The following is a 21,875-nucleotide window of genomic DNA, read 5'->3' as shown; positions in this document are numbered from 1 at the left end:
TATTATTGATTTGACACCTGACAGTACTTATCCTTTGCAGTCATGTTGAGTGTGTTCATCAGCTTATAACTATTAGAGCTTATTGTATTGTATTGGTACCTCATGCTTGGAGCTTTGTGAGGAGGAGCACTGCTGTATAAAATAATTGTTCCTCTTAACACAGTTGTTATATGCTGGAAAAAAGTCATTATCCACTGAATTATATTAGTGTGCAACAGAATGTATATCAGTATTTATTTTTATTCTAATTCTGCAGACATTTTATTGCGTTAAGCCTTTCTGTGCATTTTCTAACTGCAATACAGTTTTTAGTGCATAAGGAACATACAGCCATGAATAATACATCCCTGCAATAATTAATGCTTTTGTTGGAGTTGGAAACTCTAATGAGTCCCCCATAACAAGTAAACGAGTGAATCAGTGTTTCTTCCTGGCTGATGTGCTTCTTTGAGTTTGTGTTTGATAAACAGGTAACTGAGTATGAACTGGATTAATTTTATGAAGCATGTTTTGATATAAACAAAGGTATTTAAATTAGTAAATTATCATAATCTCACACACATTTTACACTTACAAAGAGTATTTGATGTGTAAAAGTCAAACTATGTTTCTCCTGGTGTATTTAGTTAAAATGAATCCTAAAAAAAAACGCATTAGTCCCAGTTCTAAAAAGGCAGACTGATTCTCCATTTTTGATTTGGAATCAGTGTACCTACTATTTACATGTCTTCTTATGATAACATCTCAGGGCTTTATATGTTCTGATTTAACTTTTCCTTTCACATTTCATAGTAAATTGAAGATTGAATATTATTACAAGCTTTAATCGGGGTCCAATAGTCAAAGATAGTGGTTTTTAAAAATAACACTAATATTTCAGCAAAAGAAGTATGCAATGATTTGTGCATCATTTAAATATTTACCTCATTAGGTTTGAAATGTTAAATGCATGCAAATTTGATGGGAATACAAGCTGTAGAACAAATTAGTGTTCCCAGCTTCTTTTGCCCTCAGTCCTTTCCTGTCCAAACCATGAAAAAAACTAGGATATATCAGACCTGCAGGCCTGTCAGTTTAGCAGCATATTACAGAACCATGCTGTTCCATAATGTGATTTGGCACTGACTGTCTGAAATAAGCAAGGCCTTTCCTGAAAATGTTATTTATATTTATATCTATATCTATATCTATATCTATGTCTATCTCTCTGTTTATATATATATCCTTGTTTTTGTTCTTCAGCTCATGCTGCGACATCTACCACATCATGTTTTAAAAAAAGCATTGTCTGAGGACCAAAACAAGACCACTGTTGATGACAAAAGGTTTTCGGCTTTATTTTCTTTTGTAAAGATTTCTGTGGATGTTTTTTTTTTTTTTTTTTAAACTTGTCATCTGTGTTGTAATGAGTTGCTCCACTAGTTTTGTTCAGAAGTGGTATTCAAAGATTAGATAATTAGCATTTAATTCCATTTTAACGTCCATGTATTAATTTTTTCTTTTAAAAGAAATATACTGGAATTTTGTCACATGTATTTTTCATATGGAATTAACTATTAATGCCACATGAATTGTTTATTACTATTTTGAATATAATTGCTGTAGATAGTCTTCCCAACTGCAAAAATAGAACAGATCGCAAATCAGTTTTCGTATTCTTTATTAAAATACTGCTGTACACACAAATATTGCAAAATTTGAGACAAGAACACAAGAGGGGCATGAAACATACTAAGATGGTGATTGTAGGTGTATGGCTGTGGGGAGGAGAATACGGTCATCAGAAATAACTGGAGTGTGTGTGTGTTTTATGTTGAATACAGTGATATGAGCACTGACATTGTGTAGGCTGAGTCAAAGGGCATTGGGGTTCGTTTGTGTATGATCCTGTGTGTTTAAGATTTTCTAAAGCACCACATTCACCATTTTTTTATCCATTTGTTCCACTAAAACAGAGGAAGTAGTATATGATCTAATACAGCCAGCTCCCTGCATGTTTGTTGCCCGAAAGAACAGACCTTCAACTTTAAGGATCATTTAAAAGGTTTCTGTCTAACTTTGTGCTTGATTTAGGGCTTCTCTTTTGGTTCCAACACATGGTCCTGTTGCTCTGCAATCTCATGTTTGTGTACATTCATACAGAGACAAAGGCAGAAGAATTAAGATAATGGTCTTGCAGACCGTAGGTTCTTATTTCTAATAGGCAAAATACATTTGCACTAAATTTGAAGAGTAATTTTGACTCCCAAGTCAAATAAAAATAGATCTGCACTTCAGGGCAACATAAAATCCCACCCTACATGATCTCCACAATGTCTTAAACTTTCAAAAACTTCCTATAACCTCCATCTGAAGATGTCCTGCCCACTCCACTGAAGCTCATCTATCTGACTGGAGAGGGGGCAGCCAATGACAGCCAAACACATTCAATCATTGGGCCCCTCCAGCTGTTTGTCATCCTGAGAGAAATCGCAAGCCATCCTGGTGAGTGCAACAGCCAGTGCCACTGCTTTGTCTCCAGCACATTTGTATTTCATGATCTTAAAAAGTCAAATAAAACAAATTACAGTTTGTGTTCCCATCCTTATCTGCCCTCAGTCCCTTCCCCTTTACTTAAAACCCCTGCTGGAATTGGTCCACAGAATAGTAAAGAACAAAAGTGAGGCAAAAATTAATTGCTCTTCCATTTCCTGTCGTGCATTCCTGCACAACAGCTGAGCAAAGTGAAAATGCAGTTGGTAAAAAGTCACAAAAAGTGTCACTTTTTCCTTAAGATGTAGGGGGAAGTGAAGTCTGGGATAACAGGAAGAAAGAAGAGTAAGAGACAGAGACTGGTTATGTTGGGGGAGTGGGAGGACGGGCAGGGAACAAAATAAGGACATTCCACAAAGAGGCAGCTGTGGCTCCACCTCAACAGAAGCCCCACTCATGGGCTGAACCCAGACCCAAAATGACCCATCCTTGAGCAGTTACTGTCACAACAGTGTCCATAAACAATGGTGGTTGCTGCATATGTAACAAACACTTGCTAAATGGCCTCAGGAGAAGACACCCCTTCCTCAGTGCCAACAGAAACCATGTTTCACACCCACCCGAGGTCCCCAGTCCAACATTGCCCACCCATCCATCCACAAATATGAGAACTAAGTTTTCTGAACAAAAATGTCAGAAATCCCCCCCACCCCCCCAGTTTTACAAACCCATCCACCAACCCAAGTGGTTAGTCCTTTCTCAAGGGGAGCCAACAATCAAGGCAAAGGTGGGTTGGCCTTTTTTTCATGAAACAGATGCCATCCCGACACATTGAAAGCCTTGAGTGGTGTGTCCCGTCTCCTAGTGCGTTAGAATGAAGGGGTGTGGTCTCCAACCGGCAGAGAGATGCAGTCAACAAAAAGCTGGATTTCCTTTTCTTTTTTTTTCTTGTTTCTTTAAATCGGGAGTCAGCGCTTGTATTTATGTCCATGTGTGTGACTTGAGCTCTCTGTGCACCCTGTAGGCCACTCACATATTCATAAAATTAACAAAAAAAAAATTAAAATCTTAGTGCATCCTCCTCAGAAAAATAAACCCCAACTGTAGAAATAAACAATAAAAGCAGGAAAAAAGTTCACGTTTTGTTTCTTGCTTTGTTCCCCAAATCTAAAAAAATGTCGTACGTCACAGCTTCCATTATCTGTTCTTTTTCTTTTGTGTTCAATTTTCAGCTGCAGGGTTTACGAAAACTAAAAAAATTCACTTTAGAAAAGCCTTCTTGGTGGACAGGGATCAGTGTATGTGACTGAGGTTCACGAAGCCCTGCCCCGCTGCCTTCGCCATGCTGATGTCGTCTGTGAGCCTGGTCCTCCGTTGTAGTGCAATAGTGTGCTCCAGGTCTGACGGGGGCGAGGGAGTCCCACCCCGGGCCTGAAGAGGGCGCTACAGAGAGCCAGCAGCAGCAGCCTGCAGCTCCTGGAAGGTACTGTCGAAGCAGCGCTTCAGGTCCGAATATGTCACAACCAGGACACTTTTCTCATCCCGAGACACCAGGCTGATCTTCTCAGGAACCCCCGCGTCCAGCTGAACAGAAGGAGATAAGAATTACATTAAATAAATAATTCGTACAATCGTAAGAGATTAAACATAATGATTAGCACAAAGCTCAGAAAAAGACTGTTAAAACAGCAGCGGATGGTCCGTGAACTCTATAACCTTTTATGTTTGAGATATCTGTGTAGATTCACAGCTTATAAGAGCTATATGTTTAGAAGTTGGAGGTTTGCTAAGTACAGATAGCAGCAGCTTAAAAAGTGTTTGAGACAAAGTGAAAGAGGAACAGTGGAGGTGAGGAAAGAAGAAAAATAACTTAGGACAGTCTATAAGACAGCTGATGTTGGCATGACATTGCTTACAATGTTCAACATATGTATGACTGATTCAAAGTCTTCACTGGTGTTGACTACTTTAAAAATGTCAGTTTAATAATAATATTGTTTTTTTGGTTATTTTGTTTTGCAAAGCCATGCAGCAGTTTTTTTCATAATCTGCAGATTTAATACCAAATGAATCTGTGGAAAGAAGCCTAACATTTAACTAACTAGCTCCTCTGAAATGTCTGTTAGCTAATGCATATCATTAGTCTGATAGCAGAATTGCATTAGTCATATTTAAATGTTTACGGAAATTATGATGCACAGTGAATTAGCAACATTAAGAGAGTAGAGTCAAACAGATGTCACAATTTTGGCCAAAATATGACTGAGGAAATGACAAGGCGAACAGGCTGTTTTGGATACACATCAGATAATGCAAATGGAAATACTTATCAGTTTTGTTCTTATTCAGTTACTGATTTGACACTTCACTGACCTTGTTGAGGCAGGAGACAATGTGGCTGAGGTCAATCCAGGGTGTCCCTGCTTCTGTCACCTGGTGAAACAGGTGATCCCGGAAAAGCTTCAACAGGTAGCGGTCACCCGTCTCTGACCATGTTGGGTCCTTCTGAAACCTGATACACAAAACAAAAACATTTCAAAGTATTTAGAAAAAAAAAGAAAACCCAAACATCAATGCATCCTTTTACATGTATTACAGTACTTACTCTGGCCGCTCGTTAATGGTGCCCAGTTTGGCGAGGAGGCGGAAGAGACGACCATTTTGCACCTCCTGAATAAAAAAAAAAAAAAAAAGCAAACACTGGTTTTATTCATCAGTCCCAAGGATCTTAAAATTTCTGATAATTTGATTTTGAAAATAGATTATTTTCAAGCTGTTGCAAGGGGCTGGCTCTGCGAGGACAGGATACTGAAGTACAACTTTAGGTTGAATGGATACACATTTTTAAAAAATTAAGAAGCAAAAATATAAAGTTATTTTAGTGCGAGTGGCTGAAAGATGAAGAGTGAAAATAAACCAAGATGTAAAACAGGTTTCTTACCAACGCTACTGCTGCACAGACAATATATATATATTTTAACCTTTATTTGACCAAGATGGTAAATTGAGATCGAGTTTTCATTTACAATAAACAGAAACATAAGTAGCAATTCCTCCTTGCGAGCAAAAGGGAAACGCTGTCAGAAACTAAAACATTCCACTTTTTGCTCAAACATGGTGTCAAACCCATTTCCAGAAAGCACTTCCTCCTTACTCAAAGCTGCTCTGATAACCTCTAAAAACATTTTTTTTTCTATGCAGTCACATTTCTTAAATAAATGCAAGACACCTGTTTTCCTCAATACAGCTGCATGGTAGCAGTGTGCTGAATTTTTTTGTTATAGTTTGATCTTGACAAGATTTTGGTAAAGCCAAGCCAATGTTTGCACCTCTTAGGCAGCCACATTCATTCACAAGTTCAGCTCAGCTACGGCATTTGATCTGCAACAAGCAAAAAGCACTGAGATTATTGTAAACAATGAAGTCAGAGCTGCTCTGATAATCAGACGACGTGCCCCCATTTTTAACTTATTCCGCACATCTTTTCCTGCATAATGTAAATTTTAGAAGTAAGAAGGCACTCAAAGCACTTACCCTTGAAGACACTGGACAATTTTGAAATTATTCTATCAAACACCTGGGGATTCTCAAGCAAGTTCTGAAGTTTTTAGCGTTCAATTAATTATGTAATTAAACTTCTCAGTCATCCATTAAACCAAATGATCATTTGCTTGTTTTTTTTTATTAAAACGATCCTTTCCTTCGGACATTTAAGTCATAAGTTCAACAGAAGTTGAATGTGTGGCTTTAATTCTAACTAGTGACCTTGCTCCTAATTTTTTTAATTAATATTTACATAAAATAAAAATATATGTTGTGTCTTAAAATGTATAAATACCCACCCAATAATTCAGCTTTAAAAACAAGAAATATGCTTTTCACATATATCTATACAAACCAGCCCCATCTCTCTCTCCACAGCAGGGCTGGGCGAGTAATCGCATTTTAATCTCAAATACGATCTAGGTTTTCAACAATCATAAAAATTAAAATGATCCGATTATTTGCTCCTTCTCAGTTTACTCTTGTGCTGATTTCAGTTGCTGATTTTAGCAGAAAGGAAAAAATTATCTGTTTTGGTCACCGAGTTGAAAAACTATGTCGAGTCTGCTGTAGCTAATTATCAGTTATCGGCTAAACTGGAAAGAAAACAATCAGCAGGAAAAGATGGGTGTGCAAATGTCCTTGCTCTAACTATCCTGAAACTATTAATAATTATATACTGACTGACTCTGGTGTGATCTACAAAGAATTTTAAACATCCAGCATAAAAAAAAAGAAAAAATGCTAATTTTTATTTATATTTGTACAATGCAAAATAATTGTAAATCTTCCGAAATTACTGAGTAATTCTTCAAATAAAATTCTCCAGTGTTGCTGCAGAAAAGTTCCACTTATTATTTTGATAAAAAAATAAAGATTAACTAACCACAGAACTTCTCATGAAAAATGAAACCTTAAAAACAAAAACCGACAAGAAGCTTTACACAACAGCAGTGTTGCAATGATGCAGCAAAACCAAACTGTTATTTTTCACATTCAGGATTCATTAGAAGTGTGTAAAACGTTTTTTATATTTCAGCGAGTTCTTCAAATAAGTACGACAGGTAGAAGCAGCAAACAAATTGAACACAATAGTACACTTGAGGGAAAAGATTGATCAGACCTTGACAACAGCTTAGAAAACTTGAGTCCATTCATCCAGGCTAATAGTTTTAACTATTACTTTAACCCTTTAAAAACTGCAATAGAAATGGTCGACCTGTGCCTTCACTAGGGCTGCAACTAATGACTATTCTGATGGTCAATTAGTCACCGACTATTAAAACGACTAGTCGGCCAATCGGATTATGTATCTCATGATTATTATATAAATCAGGGGTGCCCAAGCTCGGTCCTCGAGATCTACCATCCTGCAACTTTTAGATGCAACCCTTCTCCAACACACTTGAATTAGATGTCATGTGCAGGTCATTCAGCTCTGCAGAGGCCTGGTAACGAGCCAGTCATTTGATTCAGGTGTGTTGGAGAAGGGTTGCATCTAAAAGTTGCAGGATGGTAGATCTCGAGGACCGGACTTGGGCACCCCTGATATAAATGGATCTTCTTTCACTTTCAGCTTTGAAATCTTACATGTGGTTGTAATGCAAGACCGACGTGCCTCCTCTTTAAGTGTTCGAGCATTGCAGACGTACTTCCGTGGTACACAAGGTCCGCTTTACAAATCTCACATGTATTTAATTTATTTTATAGGTTTAAGAGATTTTAAAAAAAGAAGACGATGTCTCATTCTCTAGTTTTTTTTTTGTTGTTTTTGTTTGTTTTGCCGACAGTCGAAGGCTAAATTAGTTGTTGACTAATTTTATTGTCGATAATAGTCGACAACGTCAACTAACCGTTGCAGCGCTAGCCTCCACTGTTATTTTTATTGCATTTCCACAGGCAAAAACTGGAAAGGGTGCAAGAATATCCAATTCAAACTGCCCTTTTCTTTTGGTACCCTTCCGCTGGGGTCCTAATCCTACCAATCAATCCTTAGGGTGGAGCTGGACATAATGCAATCCATGATGAGTCACTTCCTGTGCAACTAGGCACTAAAAACAAAGTGGGAACAGCGCCATGTTTAAATATTTATATTTGTTTTATGTGAATTTATTTGTTGTTGTTTCTGACCTTAGAAATGGATTTGACTTGATGGCGCAGTGATATTTACAATGTATGTTCCTGGAGCCGTCATTGCCCAGCAGTGACCTGCAGCTGAGAGAATAAACTTTACAACTTATTCTTCCAGGACCCTGCATCACTTTACAGCTAAGTTTCGCTTAATACACTGCATCACACCCCAAACACTGGATATCAACACACTAGTTGTTTTGAATGCACACTGCGGGTGATTTAGAAACACAAAAGGATGTTATCGGAGGAAGAGAGCAAATGACAGAGAGAAAGGAAATGGCACAAGAGACCAGAATCAACATCGGACTGACTGGAGAGAGAGCTCAGAGCAGATGTGCGACACAAGATGGATGCCAAATTAGCCGCTGCTAGGGATGCCTCTGAGAAAATCTGCCAAAGTTAAGTAGTACATTTTAAAGCCACATGTTAAGCAGAAAGAAAAACTAATGGAAGCACTCAGTTCAGGGTTTACAGACCCAAACGACATCATACCGTCCCATCCCGAGCAAGATCCTTTGGTGTAAACAGGGTTTTATTTGTGGTGAGAGTTGAGAGTTTAGCTATTAAGACTGATTCTGGAGCGATGTGGAAGCTTCAAAGATGGGTGAAAGATGTCTCTTAGGGAGGGTAACAAAGCTCTTGAATGTCCTTCATTTGTCTGTCTGCACTGATCGAGAGCAAACTTTTTATTTTCTCTTCCAGCCGAAATAGCATCAACAACTCTCTTTCTGACATCCTCACTGTTCATTCCATGATACACCACCACAAACAAGTGTTGAAAGGATAAACTTTTATTAGTTTAGAGCACCCACTCACACCTGTGATTGTAAAGCCTGGTACACATATAAAGATTATCGGGCTGTTTCTGTCCCAATTTTGCCTCTTCCCGACCAAGGATGGCAATCGCTCGATTATCGTGAGTCTTACAAGATTTTTCTGTACAATTATCATTTGGTCTGAGGTGTGTTACGAGCAGATTTGTCTTGATAATCGGCTCCAAAACGGGCCATAGCCGAGAGTAGGAAATATTGAAGATGTTCAATATTTACGCTCCAATATCTTCATGTGTGAGGAAAGCCGACGACTCCTGAATTGTGACTGTGGATGGTGACGTGGCACGAAATGTAGCCAATCAGAGAGCGAGCTGGCTGGAGAACAAGGAAGGATATAAAGTCCATTTTCATGCTGTCTCCAGTCTGTTGTTATTTTTTTGATTTGGGATTGATCGACTGATTGATTCATTCTTTCCTGGCTTTTTCTGTTAACAATAGTCCAACGACCACCATCATTCCTTTGTCCCATATATCCTCTTCCATGCTGGGTGTTGTTTTCCGGTTGTTGCTATGGTTCTTCTTCTACTTTTTTTTTTGTTAGATCACGTTTTGTCACGTGAGACGGCGGCTCGAAGAACTAGATTGTAGATGGGTTGCAGGACAGCATCGTGTGTTGTTCCGTGATTAGATTATCGAAGCACATCACATGATCAAAACTGTTAAATGCCTGATTTTTTTATCTTCATGTGGGAGGTCTCGACCACATAAAAATCTAATGAGATTAAGAAATACTTGTGTACCATGCTTAATATGGCTCACTGAAAATACCTGTTCCTGATATCATTTCCAAGTTATCTCATGTTATTGGATCATTTTTCACAGATAATATACACAATATAAAGTTTATCTCACTTGCTTTCTTGTCACATCTAAAAGTGGTCTAGTCCTGGTAATATTTATGCAATATCAAGAGATACTGAAACTTTCAAACATCACTAAATGAAATTCTCTATAATGATTTCATGATTGCTAAGAAATGTGGAAACAAAACATCTCCGTCCCCCTCACACAGATTTGCATTCACAGAAATAATATGCTTCACATCTTTGAGACAATTAAGCTATTCATCTACAAAAGGACTCACAAAACAACCAGGAGCATTATTGACGCTTTAAGTGCAGAGACACAATCAGATAACAAAAAGAAGATGCTGGGCTGATAAACAGGAAATGCTTACACTTTGCCAACTAGAAATGAAACCACAAGACTACAAGCAGCTACAGACTTTTTAATTTAATATATAAAAGGCATTTAATTTTTTTTTTTTTACTGCTCCCTCAACCTATGTTGCTGTAATCCCTCTGTTTAGCTCAGCTACAGCAGGGCATCTTTTAAAGCTCAATTAAAAACTATTTGCAGCTGAAGGTAAAAAAAATCACTGAAACAAACTACTTGGGTTGTTGCAATAGCAAAGTCCAGCATGAAAGAGGAAGTTAAGGCATTCAGGAGAAGAAAAAGGTGATAATTTCACACATTCACACTTACAATGGAGATACTAAATTCAAAACCAGACTGCAAATTCTAAAATACACTGTACAACATCCTCTATGAATGCAACTTCCCCAAACTAAATCAATTCCTGCCCAGCAGTCGAGTCGAGAATACCACCCTGAAATTTACCCTAAATTAACCGTGAGTGTAAACATGTTTTTAACATTTTTCAGCCTACCTTGGCCAAGTCTTCCTCTATGACATCATTCCGCATCTGCGATGCATCCAGTTGTGTGTAGAACCGGGCTCCAATCATCGGCATGATGTCATTGACGCTGCGCAGGCGAGACTGTTCAGTCAGCAGGTATCTGCATAAACATAACATCTTTTATATACTGCAGATCTGGGGCATCAGAAAAGCTTTTATTTTCATTCTTATTCTTTCATTTCCAATGAAGCCTTTTTAAGAATATTCAAATGTTGCATTAACATGTTAACATCAACTTTACAAAAACAGATGCCTCCTCTGTATGTTAAACTGGGGTAAGAAACACAATTAAATTTAAATTGTGCCATAAGGTACTGTAATATGAACATTTCTTTAACGTTCCTGCTCAGAATGGATGCATCAATATTACCTTTGGTGCAAACACTGTGCAGGTGATTTTCAGATCGATATTTAGAAAGTCTGATTGCTGTTTGCATTAAAAACCACACCAGATTAGGTCATTTGTGCAACAGTGTTTTGAGACTATAATAATTTATTTTTTACACAAGTGCTATATCTGATCGGCAAATCTGGGTTCAAACAGTTTTTCCTCATGTCTGGTCTCATCCTTCACTGACAACTGAAAGAAATGGGATGACATTTAGCAAAACTACAGCAAGACACCTTTGCACAGCAACAAAATTTAATGTGGTTTGCTGCAAAGGAAGACACTGATGTGGCTGAGCATGTGGATGCTAACCCAAATTTTCTGTTGAATACCACACCATTTTTACTACTATTCCAATGAAGTCTGGAGTAAAACTTTTGATGTCAACAGATCCCAAAAGTGGTGTATAATGCCATATATGACCTATGTACACCCTGCACAGCTTACAGAATGAGGTTCTTGAGGTCTGAAGAGTAGTTAATAGACACCAGCTCCATGGCCTTCTGCAAGTTCTCCCTTTGAATGCCAGCCAGGGAATTACAGGCCAAAGCCAGCACCACCTTGCCCAGCGACACGAGATCTGCTTGCTACAGGATGAGACAAGCACAACAAAAGATCTTGATACAACATCCAAACTAATAACAGCTTTAGCCACAGATGTTCCCAAAGTGAAGTAGAAGAGATGTTTTTTAAACATGCAGTGTGCTCTTGAGTAAAGTACTTTGTGTGAAATTCACTGCAGGATATTGTGTAGAAAGTACCTGGTACTGTGGCATCAGGGCAAGATGGTTGGTTTGACTGTTGTCAAACGTTAAGACATCAAACACCCCTACACAATTCACCCGTAACCTTTAGAGATAGGAGACCATTGGTGTCATTACTTTTGTCTGCATGTCTGCACAAAGTATGTGTAACCACATGGTTGTGAAAAAAGGAAGCCCTGACTGAAAATACTCCTTTTAGCTCAACTTTGACCGTAAGTCATATCTGCACCTCCAGAGGTTGAAAACTAAACTGTTCCTTATGCAGCCATTTATGGGTATAAATGACCATCTTTAAAAAACAGCACTGATCTTCTGACACTAGATGATGCTTAAGTGTTTGTTTGTTGTCACCTGGTCTTGCCAGTGATAAGAATCTTGCTGGGGTCCATCACCCGACAGGCCAGGCCAGCAGTGTGGATGGTCCGCAAGGCTGAGCTGAGCTGGACAATGTAGGCCCAGATCAGAGACTCAGGCAGCAGACCTGCATGCTGTCGTGGTGGTGGAGGTTCATGTTGCCCTGAACATGGAAAATTGCTTATCATACAAAACCAGCCCAAGTGATTAATATATAGTAATTATACATAAACAAAACCTCTAACTGTCATAGGCTTCCTCTGTTACTATATCTTAAATAAAAGCAGCCTCTCACAGGAGTGACGAGTTTAAATGAACTTAATTAAATTTATTAATAATCTTCTAATTTGTCACAGTCTGTCTAAATGTGCATCTCAAGGTTGTTTGGTATTGTTGCTTACAAAATGGCTGAAATGTTTATTAGATTTCAACAATGAACTCTGCTTACAAAATGCATGCAAAGTCAGGCAGCTCACAGTTACTGAAATCATGTGCATGATTATCATACATTTTCTTCTCGTGCACAACTTTTTTCCACCAACGCTGGTTAGTGTCACACAGTCAAGAGTGATAGGATGTGTACTGCAATTAACCACAGTGTCACACAGATCAAACCAAGGTTTGACAAAGATGTATGTTTCTTAAATTCTTTTTCAAATGGAAAGGCATTAGACCAATTTTATGCTCTGTACTTGGGTTATCATAAAGTTCCACTGTGTGCCTTTGCTTCAATACAAATCATACAGTAAGACTTCTTATCAGTGCTCGCTACACACCAGACCTATGTCTGAATGGTTTTGCTTCCTCTGTCATTCGTGCAGACACGCTACACAGCAGCACCTGCCCTGGGATCAGTTTCAGCCACAGTTTCCTCCAAGTTGTAATGTCTCCTTTACAAAAACAATTACATGCCAACTGTCAAACTCTAGCAACGCAGGCTACAAAAAAATCCCCCAAGAAATTTAAACACGTCCTGTATTTAATATTTAAACCCTGAAGTATCAAGATGTGAACTCAACTGCATGCAACAACAACAAAAAAAGCAAACATCCAAATAGACGAATGGCAATTACCTCATTTGCAAGCAAGTAAACAAAGTCTAAATGTGTGAAAAAGAGGAGTGCTCTGAGGTTCCTGAGGTGATGGTGTTTCTATTTCAGAGTGATGCTGGAGGGGAAGAAAAACTCACCCCACTTCCTCTTGGTGAAGTATGAGTCTGCTGCTGGATCATTGAAATGTCTGCTGAACATCGTCTCTGCACCTGCGTGGAAGTCATATGAGAAAACTAGCGCTGTGGGAAGAGAAAAACAAGAGAGGACAAATGTTAGAATGCAGAAACTTCCAGAAAGTGAAGAGCTCACCTTATGGAAGAAGCAAGTACAAAAACGCCTAACCTAACACAGCTTAGACAATTACATCACAGAGCACGAAATAGGACTAAAGACAGAAATCTGAAAAGTGCAATCAAAAAACTTTAAGTCTGAAAAATGTATTTACACAAATAGCTTTAAAAAAAACAACAACTTTGCACATACGTACTAAAATAGATTCACACTCACAATGGTCTCCAAAGGCCTTAGTGGTGAAGACCTCTCTCAATGTTACAGCATTTGAGTGCTGAATCTTCTTCCACATGTCCACCAACATCATGCACTTGGTGTTAACAAGGCGGAAACCTGGCCACAGTTAAATCACAACAAAAGTTTATAGGCAATTAATTTATTACCGCACAGATTTTACTGTCCCTACATCCTATGGCATGTACAAATACCCTGCCTGAACAAAAATATGGTTAGATTTTTATAGTTAAATAAGTTAGGGTTCCCCATTGGAAAGTAATGCAGTTATTAATATGTTTTGGCCAGCAACAAGTTTGATTTAACCCAAACTGATGCAGTCAGTCGCTTCTCATTCACTAAAACAATCATGTCAGAAGACATCCCACTCTGCTCTGCATCAGGCAATTAAAACAACTAAGGAGAAAGCTGAACATTAATAAATGTTTCAATTATATTTTAAATGAACTATTTTTATTGTGTTGCATCTGTGGCATGCTTCTGTGAAAGACTCACTTTCTGGTCATGTTTCTTACCATGTATCCTCCTCAGGCAGTAAGGCAGGTCATCCTTGCTGTTGACAGCCTTGTAACAGGAGGTGATGTAGCTGAAGTTGCTGGTCTTCTGCATTCGGTTTGGTGGGGGTAGGGGCTCAAGGGGGAACAGGCTATGGTAGCTGTCCACTTCAGATGGTACATCTGACAAAGACAGCAGCAATTTACCCTTTGAATACCAGACAGATCATTTTAAATGGGCTCTTGCTCAAGGCCCATATACAAAAAGAAATTTACCAAAATTAGAAATTTAATTTAACATTTTTTTATGTTTTCCCTTCAACACAATCTTCACCTATTACAAACTTGGCAAATGACAAAGACAAATATATTAAAGCCTCATTGTGCTGCAGATACAAGTCAATTACTGCATCACTCACAACCAGAGCTGAAGCTTTACCTGGGTTCTCTGAGTGATCAATTTGGGCCATGGTTATAAGATGTCTGTTAATCAACTCCTGAAGGGTAAATGAGAAGCAGCTGTATCAGACACTCCCTCCAGATGACAGAAAAAGGGGAATGTTGAGTCAAAATGGACAACTAAGCAGTACCTGTCGGAGCTCATCAGTCATGAAAAAGGACGGGGCATTGGCTTTTGGCTGCATATAAGCCACATGGGGTGCTGTGGAGGGATATATATGGTAGGTAGGAAACACCTGCAATGAAACCAGAAAAAAACACAGTTTGCTATTTATTTAGAAATGAAAACTCTAGTGACTATGCAAATATTAGGTTTTAATTTAGAAATTCAGAGCTGCACAAATAAACATGTAAAAAAGCTTGTTAGCAAGATAGAATTAGCGGTTTAGTATGTAAAGGGGTATTAAAATTACAGTGCAACAACTAGCTAGGAAATTAACTGGTTAAAACTGTGATAACACAGATCTGAGCATAAATGGAATTTTTTCTTTGTGCATGTTGCAGGAATTTGGGACAAAATGCACTTTCAAACACCTTAAATCAACTTTTAAAAATGTATTTGTCTTGTTTAGAATCCTGCTGACTTGTGTTTGGTTGGAACATTTCAAGTCTTTCCGTGTGTTCTCATTTTGTTTACTTACCATCCCAGCCATTGGTGCTGGAGTGTTGTCTGTGTAGAAGTAGGTAGTTCCCCCTACAGTCTCTTTCTGGATAATGTGTGAACCCTGGTCAGACGCAGTGGTGGGCACCATGTAGTTGGCGGGGTTCGGGGTGTGACTTCGCCGACGAGGAGCAGGTGAGGTGTGAGGTGTAATTTTTGGGGAGTGGAGAGGAGACGATCCAGCAGACAAAGACATGCCTATAAATGGAGATACAAAGGAAAATCAAAAAGTTTCACATATTTGTTGAATTGCACAGTTGCAGACATAAGGCCAGAAAAAAAAAAAACACCAGAATGGTGCAGAGCAGATAAAAGTGGGTAAATTTTTAGTTGCAAGTTCTCCGAAAAACTCCTTACCTGGCGCTAGAGCAGCAGCCGTGGAGCTGCTGAGACCAGGATGCGTGAAGAGAGGTGAGGGAAAGGCCTGAACAGCAGACTGTGCCAAAGTGGCCATGCGTGGAGCTCCCTTGGGGATAAACTCAGTTGCTGCTGGGTTAGGAGCCTGAAGAGAAAGGAAAAAACAAGAAGCGGCAAATGAATAAATATGGATTACACTATTCATACAAAAGTCCAGCATTAAACTCTGAAAATTATATCTATCTTAGATAAGACAGCTGTTTGCTCACCTTTCTCCTTTGAGAAATGCTAAGAGCACCAAAATCACTGAACAGTGAGGATGTCGGGGAGTTCACTGGATCTGTGAAGGATCAAGTGTAGAAAGTTAAAGAGTAGTTGCTTTTAGCACTCAGTGGATGACTGTCGTCTACTAATCTTTAGCTGGCGGTGGCTTACCGTGAGTGCTGTGGCTGAAATTCTTGGCACCATCATTGAGGAGACTGGGAGAACTGCTGCTGGTAGTCATACGCTGAAGACAGCCACACCAATAACAGTTTTGTTTTTATCTTTCTTGCAAAAAAACTGTAATGTGCCTTCATGTGTATTAAGAAACTATCAATAGACATTAAGTTATGACAAAACACTGTGTTACAAGGCAGTCCATTTTTAAATCATCATAATAAAAACAGCAGTTTTAATGCATTATAAAGCTGCCTTTACATTGCACAGTACAAATTAACTTTCTTTAGGCGCCAGGTACTTTGTCAACATTAGTTTCCACAAAGCCATGTGTAAATTCATACTCCATTTATTTAATAAATTGAGTTGTGTTTAGTACTTGCCACTGTTACCTTCAGATGGCAATCCCAGTTTAGAAAAACAGAAAGGAACTGTGATAATACACTAAAGTTAGCTACTCAGAAAAAGGTGACCACATGCACAAATGTTTACCATCTGAAACAACTCGAACCTCAGAAACTATAAAGCGGTTCTTACAAACTTAATATGAAACCATTTTTACACCACATCACTTTTCTTTGAGACAGTTAATTACTTTGTATTTGAACCAAAAAACATTCATGTTGTTATGCACCACTACATGCATGAAGGCTAGACAATGTATGCTGATGCCAATCAGCTGTACAAAAACAATTCTGGCAACGAGACAGTAAAAATCTGTAAAAAAGTCCAGAAAAGCACAAACAAGAATCATCTTTCAAATCTTCATAAGACATGACCAGCACTGAGCTATCCAGCAAGTCTTACGCAAAACCTGGTAAGGTTTATTAAACAAAAAACAAGCTTGCAATGATGTGTAGCAACACAAATGTTATTTGGTTGAGAATTTACTGACAAAATAAATAAATAGGTCTGCACCATATACACACTAGCACACATCAGCTGGGTGCAGAGCTGGGGAAGCACATTTAATATTTAAACCATTTCGTTAGAGAATATATTGACTTCCAAGCTTAGATCCAGCACCACATGCAGTATATACACCTCAATCATATGGTTGATGCAAAAACAGCAGGCTTGTTTAGATACCAGGCTTAGTCTTAAATGTAAGAATTACATACCAATTCTACTTATAGCATTTCATTCTACGATGTGCATTGACCATCAAATGATTTCTGCTTAATTTTTTGCTCTCCGTAGCACATTTATTAATGACTGTTCTTACAGTCTATGCCTTTTTTAAGGCGATGCATCCTCCTGCCACCAATCACATTTTTGCCATTTTATAAATAATCTCGCCCCTAACCATTCGGCATGCTTTCTAACCGGCATATGTGCCACAGATAGGAAAAGAAGCAGACCCAGTGTCTAATGCGAAAGTGTTGCAATGTAAAAATCCACTATGTAACGTGGCTTGAAGCATAATGAAATTTTTCAGGTTTGAGTTGTTTTGACTGAGAGAAAATTCACTTTTCTGGTGTCCCCATTTCCAGTAGCTGTCAGATATGCTTCCCAGTCAGAATTCCTCCCTAATTCTCCAAACTTACAGTGCTATAAAAGTTGCTTACTGTAGGCAGGACACCAACTAGTCTTTAAATATTTAACACAGCCTCAAATGAAAAGAAACAGAATGACTTTTAATGTCAGCTGTGTTGGTGTAATGACACTTTCCTGTATTTACATAAACAATAACAACTTGATCACACGAGTAACTGACACCCACGACGGGCATTTCTGCACACAGATTTGTTACTCATACACACACACTGACATACAATCCCTAATTAAAAAATAATGTTTCATAATCCTCAACTGACATGTTGCTAATTCACCTAAAGGTGCTGCCTTTTCATGACATCTATAAAAACTGTCAAAAAGGTCAGAGTAGGGCTGGGTGAACACAATAAATCAAGACCTTTTAAAGACCTTTTAAAAGTATAAATATAAATGAGATATTTTTTAAAAGGTCCTGATTTTATGCAATATTGAACTGATTAGTACAGTGTTTCCCGATACAGGACCCCCTACATGTTTTAGACGTAACCCTACTTTAACACCTGAATTAAATAAATAGCTTGGTAACAGGCTGCAAAGAACTTGATGAGCAAGTTCATTAATTTGAATCAGGTGTGTTGGAGTAGGAACACGTCTAAGACATGCAGGGCAGGGGGTCCTGAGGACCTGGATTGGGAAACACTGGATTAGTACAACAAGTAAAGTGATCATTTTATGTTAAAAAAAAAAAAAACCCCAGAAGAACGTTCGCATGAGTTCCTGGCATAACAATTATACTAGTGCACACAGAGCTCAGCTAACAACTTAGGAACTTTCAGACCATTCTAGCAGCTCTATTTTTCTATTTAACTAGTAACAGAAATCAACTAGTGACAAATCTATCAACATTTTCTGGTGTTATTGGGGACTTTTGGAAACCAACGTGAAAGCACGTATTGTTTACTTCTTTTCTATGAGCCGCGGGCGCTGCTGCAGGCCCCTTCCCCGTCCAAAAGCACTAACAGCGGCAGTCAGGGAAGCAGATGTTCACCTCTGAAGTGTCCAAAAATGAATCGTGCAAAGCTGAAACTGGCTGATCCCACCCTGGCTTACTTTCATATATTATTGCCTATTGACGAAGAGTGTGGACAAAAATATTTTAAAAGTTAAAAGTACTTTAACATGTTGTAGACTCTTAATTAGTGCACAGTTAAAGTACTTAAAATGGCACTTTAACTTTAGGTCTGTTCAGTTTTGGCAAGGGATATTTTCTATTTCCTTTTCTAGTGTTTTGAATTAAATGCATTTTTCCAGACATACAATCATAGTCATACCATATGCTTACAAAGTGTGCAAATAAATATGGTGTACCTGCATCATTGAATATTTTGACTCTGCTGGGCTTCCAAACCCATTGACCCCAATAAAGCTGCTGCTGAAGTAAGAGTTGGTAAGATTGGCATCACTCAGGCTTGCACCCTCCATCCCTGGGACTGTGGATGACAAAAAATACTTTAGCAAATTATGTCTGTACCTTGATTAATATAACTAGGGGTTAACACTGCACAGAAACCTCACATTAGAGGGGGTATTAATTTCAAGAGCATCAAGTCTGCCATTTACCAATATCAGAGCTTATTGTAAAGTATGTAAATTGTGCAAACAACCACAGGCTACTTCAAGGCACTACAAAGCAGTTGGCTTTTGATTCACCACTTCCAATTAGTAACTTATAGGGATGTAAATAAAGGGTGAACCTCCTTAGGAAACATTAGACCAGATCCTGTTAAAAATGGAAAAAAAAAACTGCAATATACATACTTAATACATACTTAATGTTTTTAACTGTCTGCTGCATGATGTTTGTTTTGATGTTTTGTTTTATGTTTTAACTGATTTTAATTGTCTTTTGTGAGGTGACCTTGGGTCTTGAAAGGCGCCTTGAAATAAAATTTATTATTATTATTATTATTATTATTATTACAGGATGCTCAAATCTTGACAAATTATTCTTTAGTGGAAAAAGATTTATAAACACAAAGTTTCTGATTTGTGAATTTCTAATTCTATAACATTCAACAACAAAAAGGCGTAATTTTATTGAATTTTGGGACATTCAGACTACATTAAACCAGGTCCTGTTAAAAATGTACAATACTTACATTCTTATAATCGCCTGAATCCGTTTACATAAGAAATAAATTCTTTATGACACCATTTAGTGAAACCTTTATTATATTTGTTGAAATGCAAAAACTGTAATTTTATGTCTTTTGGGCTGTTTAATCTACATTTGACAGGTTCTGTTCGAAAACTACATGAATGGCTGTTCCAATTTGGACTGATTTACATTACAGAGCATGTAGATGCTGCAAAACAAAACCTACTTTTGTAATTGTCAAAAATGTATCCTATTTCTGAAAATGCAGAAAAAGTTCTTTAAATTAAGGTCCAAATTCAGCGTAACTTTCCAGGCTATTTGTGCATTTTCACACTACAAAGTTTGTAGTGACCAAATTTTAATATATTTGTTAAATGGGAGCTTCGATAAACAGTGGGTATATGCAGTTTTACACGAGAACGTTGCACGTGAACGCTCGTTCCTTCCTGTTTACGCAGAAAAAAAAACACGACAGCAAAAAGCAAAAACAGCTAGCATTGACACGCTAACGTTAGCTAATACTGAGCGTATACATTAAAGGAACCACTACATTGTCGTGAAGAACTACAGTTACAAAGACTAATTCTGTCTGTAGATATAAAGCCAAACCTACTAAAGTTAGTTAAAGCGACCCGCTTAGCGATAGTTGAGGTACCAAACTAGCGAATAGCTGCACCAGCGTAACTAAATTATGTCCACTCACAGCTGTCATACAAACACAACGGCCCTCCTTGTAAGCTGCAGAAGCATGAATAATGTTATAGCATGTAAAAGCCGATGTAACTAATGAATCCTTAAGACTTATTAGAAAACGGCTACAGAGTACAGGAGAGCTAGCTGAAGTCTGAGAAGTTTGGTTCGGCACATAAAATTAAACCACGTTGTTTTGTTGTAAACAGGCCTGGATGAATCCTCGGGGTAAATTACGACACAGCGCCAAAAGGCCCTGAAGTAAAGCCAGTCAGTCAGCCCACGTGAGGCCTTGTCTTGGTATACTCACTGGTCAGCAGTTGCCCTTCCAGAGATGTGCCTGCAGGCCCCAATGTTTCACTTTTCTTGGGCACACCGGTTCCTCCACCGCCCGGGCAGGCCGTCGCCGTGCCCCCAAGAGAATATCCCGCTGGAGTCCCGCCACCCCCGGCCATGGGCAAAGGGACGGGGCTACTACCGCCGTGCAGCGGCAGGCTTGGCATGGACGGATCCTCGTGCAGGAACTGACATTCATCTCCATAAAAGCAGGTTTTGTCCTTAGCGTAATATCGGCAAAATTTCACCTTGACATTAGATATCCCGGCACCCCCGAGCGGAGCAGCTGAAGGTGGGAGTCCACTGTTCATGGCACCGCTGCTGCCGCCGCTGCTGCCGGAAGACACTCAAACATAGAGACGCAGACAGCAAGCGTGCTAGCTCGATAGCTTGCAAACACTTCTCCGTACAGCAATGAATAAATATCACTTCAGCTTATGGACAACCTGTAACACCCCATAGTATTCACATTATAATGCAGAGATACATTTTTGGTTTAAGCAAATATGACTGTATAGAAGAAATCCTGATCGTTGTTGTTGTCGTCGCTAGCCATGCAGCTGCCTTCCCTGCAAAGTAGCCTGTTGTTGTTTTCTGCTCGCAGCCAGGCTGCTCTGCTAGAGACCAGCTAGCATAGCTTTGCATTCTGGGTACAGCAGGATTCACCTGCCGCACAGGCGATATTATTTATGATACAGATGGCGGGGACTGAATCTACTGTATGGTTTTCAGTGTTTCCACTGTCGATTAGTTTAACAAAAGTTGAATATATAGCCAAAGCCAAGGTTTTTTTTCTTTTATTCTGTATATATGTATATTGTTTGTTTTTAATTTGTGTTTTTATATATATATATATATATTTTTTTTTTTTTTTTTCATTTTATTTATTTATTTTTTTTTTCTTCAATGTTACACATAGGTGCGTTTGCTTTGTGCTCGGAAGTCGGATTTTCCGAGTTCCCAGTCGGAAATACAAGAAATACAATACCAAATCTGACTTTTAATGTTGGAAGTTGACAGGC

At 38.6% G+C, this 21,875-nt stretch overlaps 1 protein-coding gene across 1 annotated transcript; it reads right to left on the bottom strand.

Annotated features, from left to right (window-relative positions):
• Positions 1-1,643: 1,643 nt before the first annotated feature.
• pan3 (poly(A) specific ribonuclease subunit PAN3) lies at positions 1,644-21,502 on the bottom strand. The gene is made up of 18 exons (XM_041968312.1): positions 20,828-21,502; positions 19,038-19,159; positions 16,170-16,242; positions 16,004-16,074; positions 15,735-15,879; positions 15,358-15,575; positions 14,848-14,952; positions 14,697-14,754; positions 14,279-14,440; positions 13,746-13,862; positions 13,376-13,477; positions 12,184-12,349; positions 11,830-11,917; positions 11,516-11,655; positions 10,651-10,780; positions 5,078-5,142; positions 4,846-4,984; positions 1,644-4,056 (listed from the first exon to the last, which is right to left on the bottom strand). The coding sequence occupies exons 1-18, from the start codon at positions 21,162-21,164 to the stop codon at positions 3,916-3,918; spliced, it is 2,379 nt and encodes a 792-aa protein (XP_041824246.1). The 5' UTR covers positions 21,165-21,502; the 3' UTR covers positions 1,644-3,915.
• Between the last annotated feature and the right edge of the window lie 373 nt (positions 21,503-21,875).

This window comes from Melanotaenia boesemani, chromosome 18, assembly GCF_017639745.1.
Source record: "Melanotaenia boesemani isolate fMelBoe1 chromosome 18, fMelBoe1.pri, whole genome shotgun sequence".
Taxonomy (NCBI): domain Eukaryota; kingdom Metazoa; phylum Chordata; class Actinopteri; order Atheriniformes; family Melanotaeniidae; genus Melanotaenia; species Melanotaenia boesemani.
Note: the sequence above shows the minus strand (reverse complement) of the source record. Positions and strands in the feature narration are given on the sequence as shown.

What these genes read in the sequence shown, in the direction of transcription:
- pan3 (XM_041968312.1), bottom strand. Translation starts at nt 21,164, where the DNA reads ATGAACAGTGGACTCCCACCTTCAGCTGCTCCGCTCGGGGGTGCCGGG. An exon ending in TGATCACTCAGAGAACCCAG is followed by an intron (nt 14,441 to 14,696) that starts GTAAAGCTTCAG and finishes TGTCTTTGTCAG; the next exon opens with ATGTACCATCTGAAGTGGAC. An exon ending in GACCTCAAGAACCTCATTCT is followed by an intron (nt 10,781 to 11,515) that starts GTAAGCTGTGCA and finishes ATGTTTATGCAG; the next exon opens with ATACCTGCTGACTGAACAGT.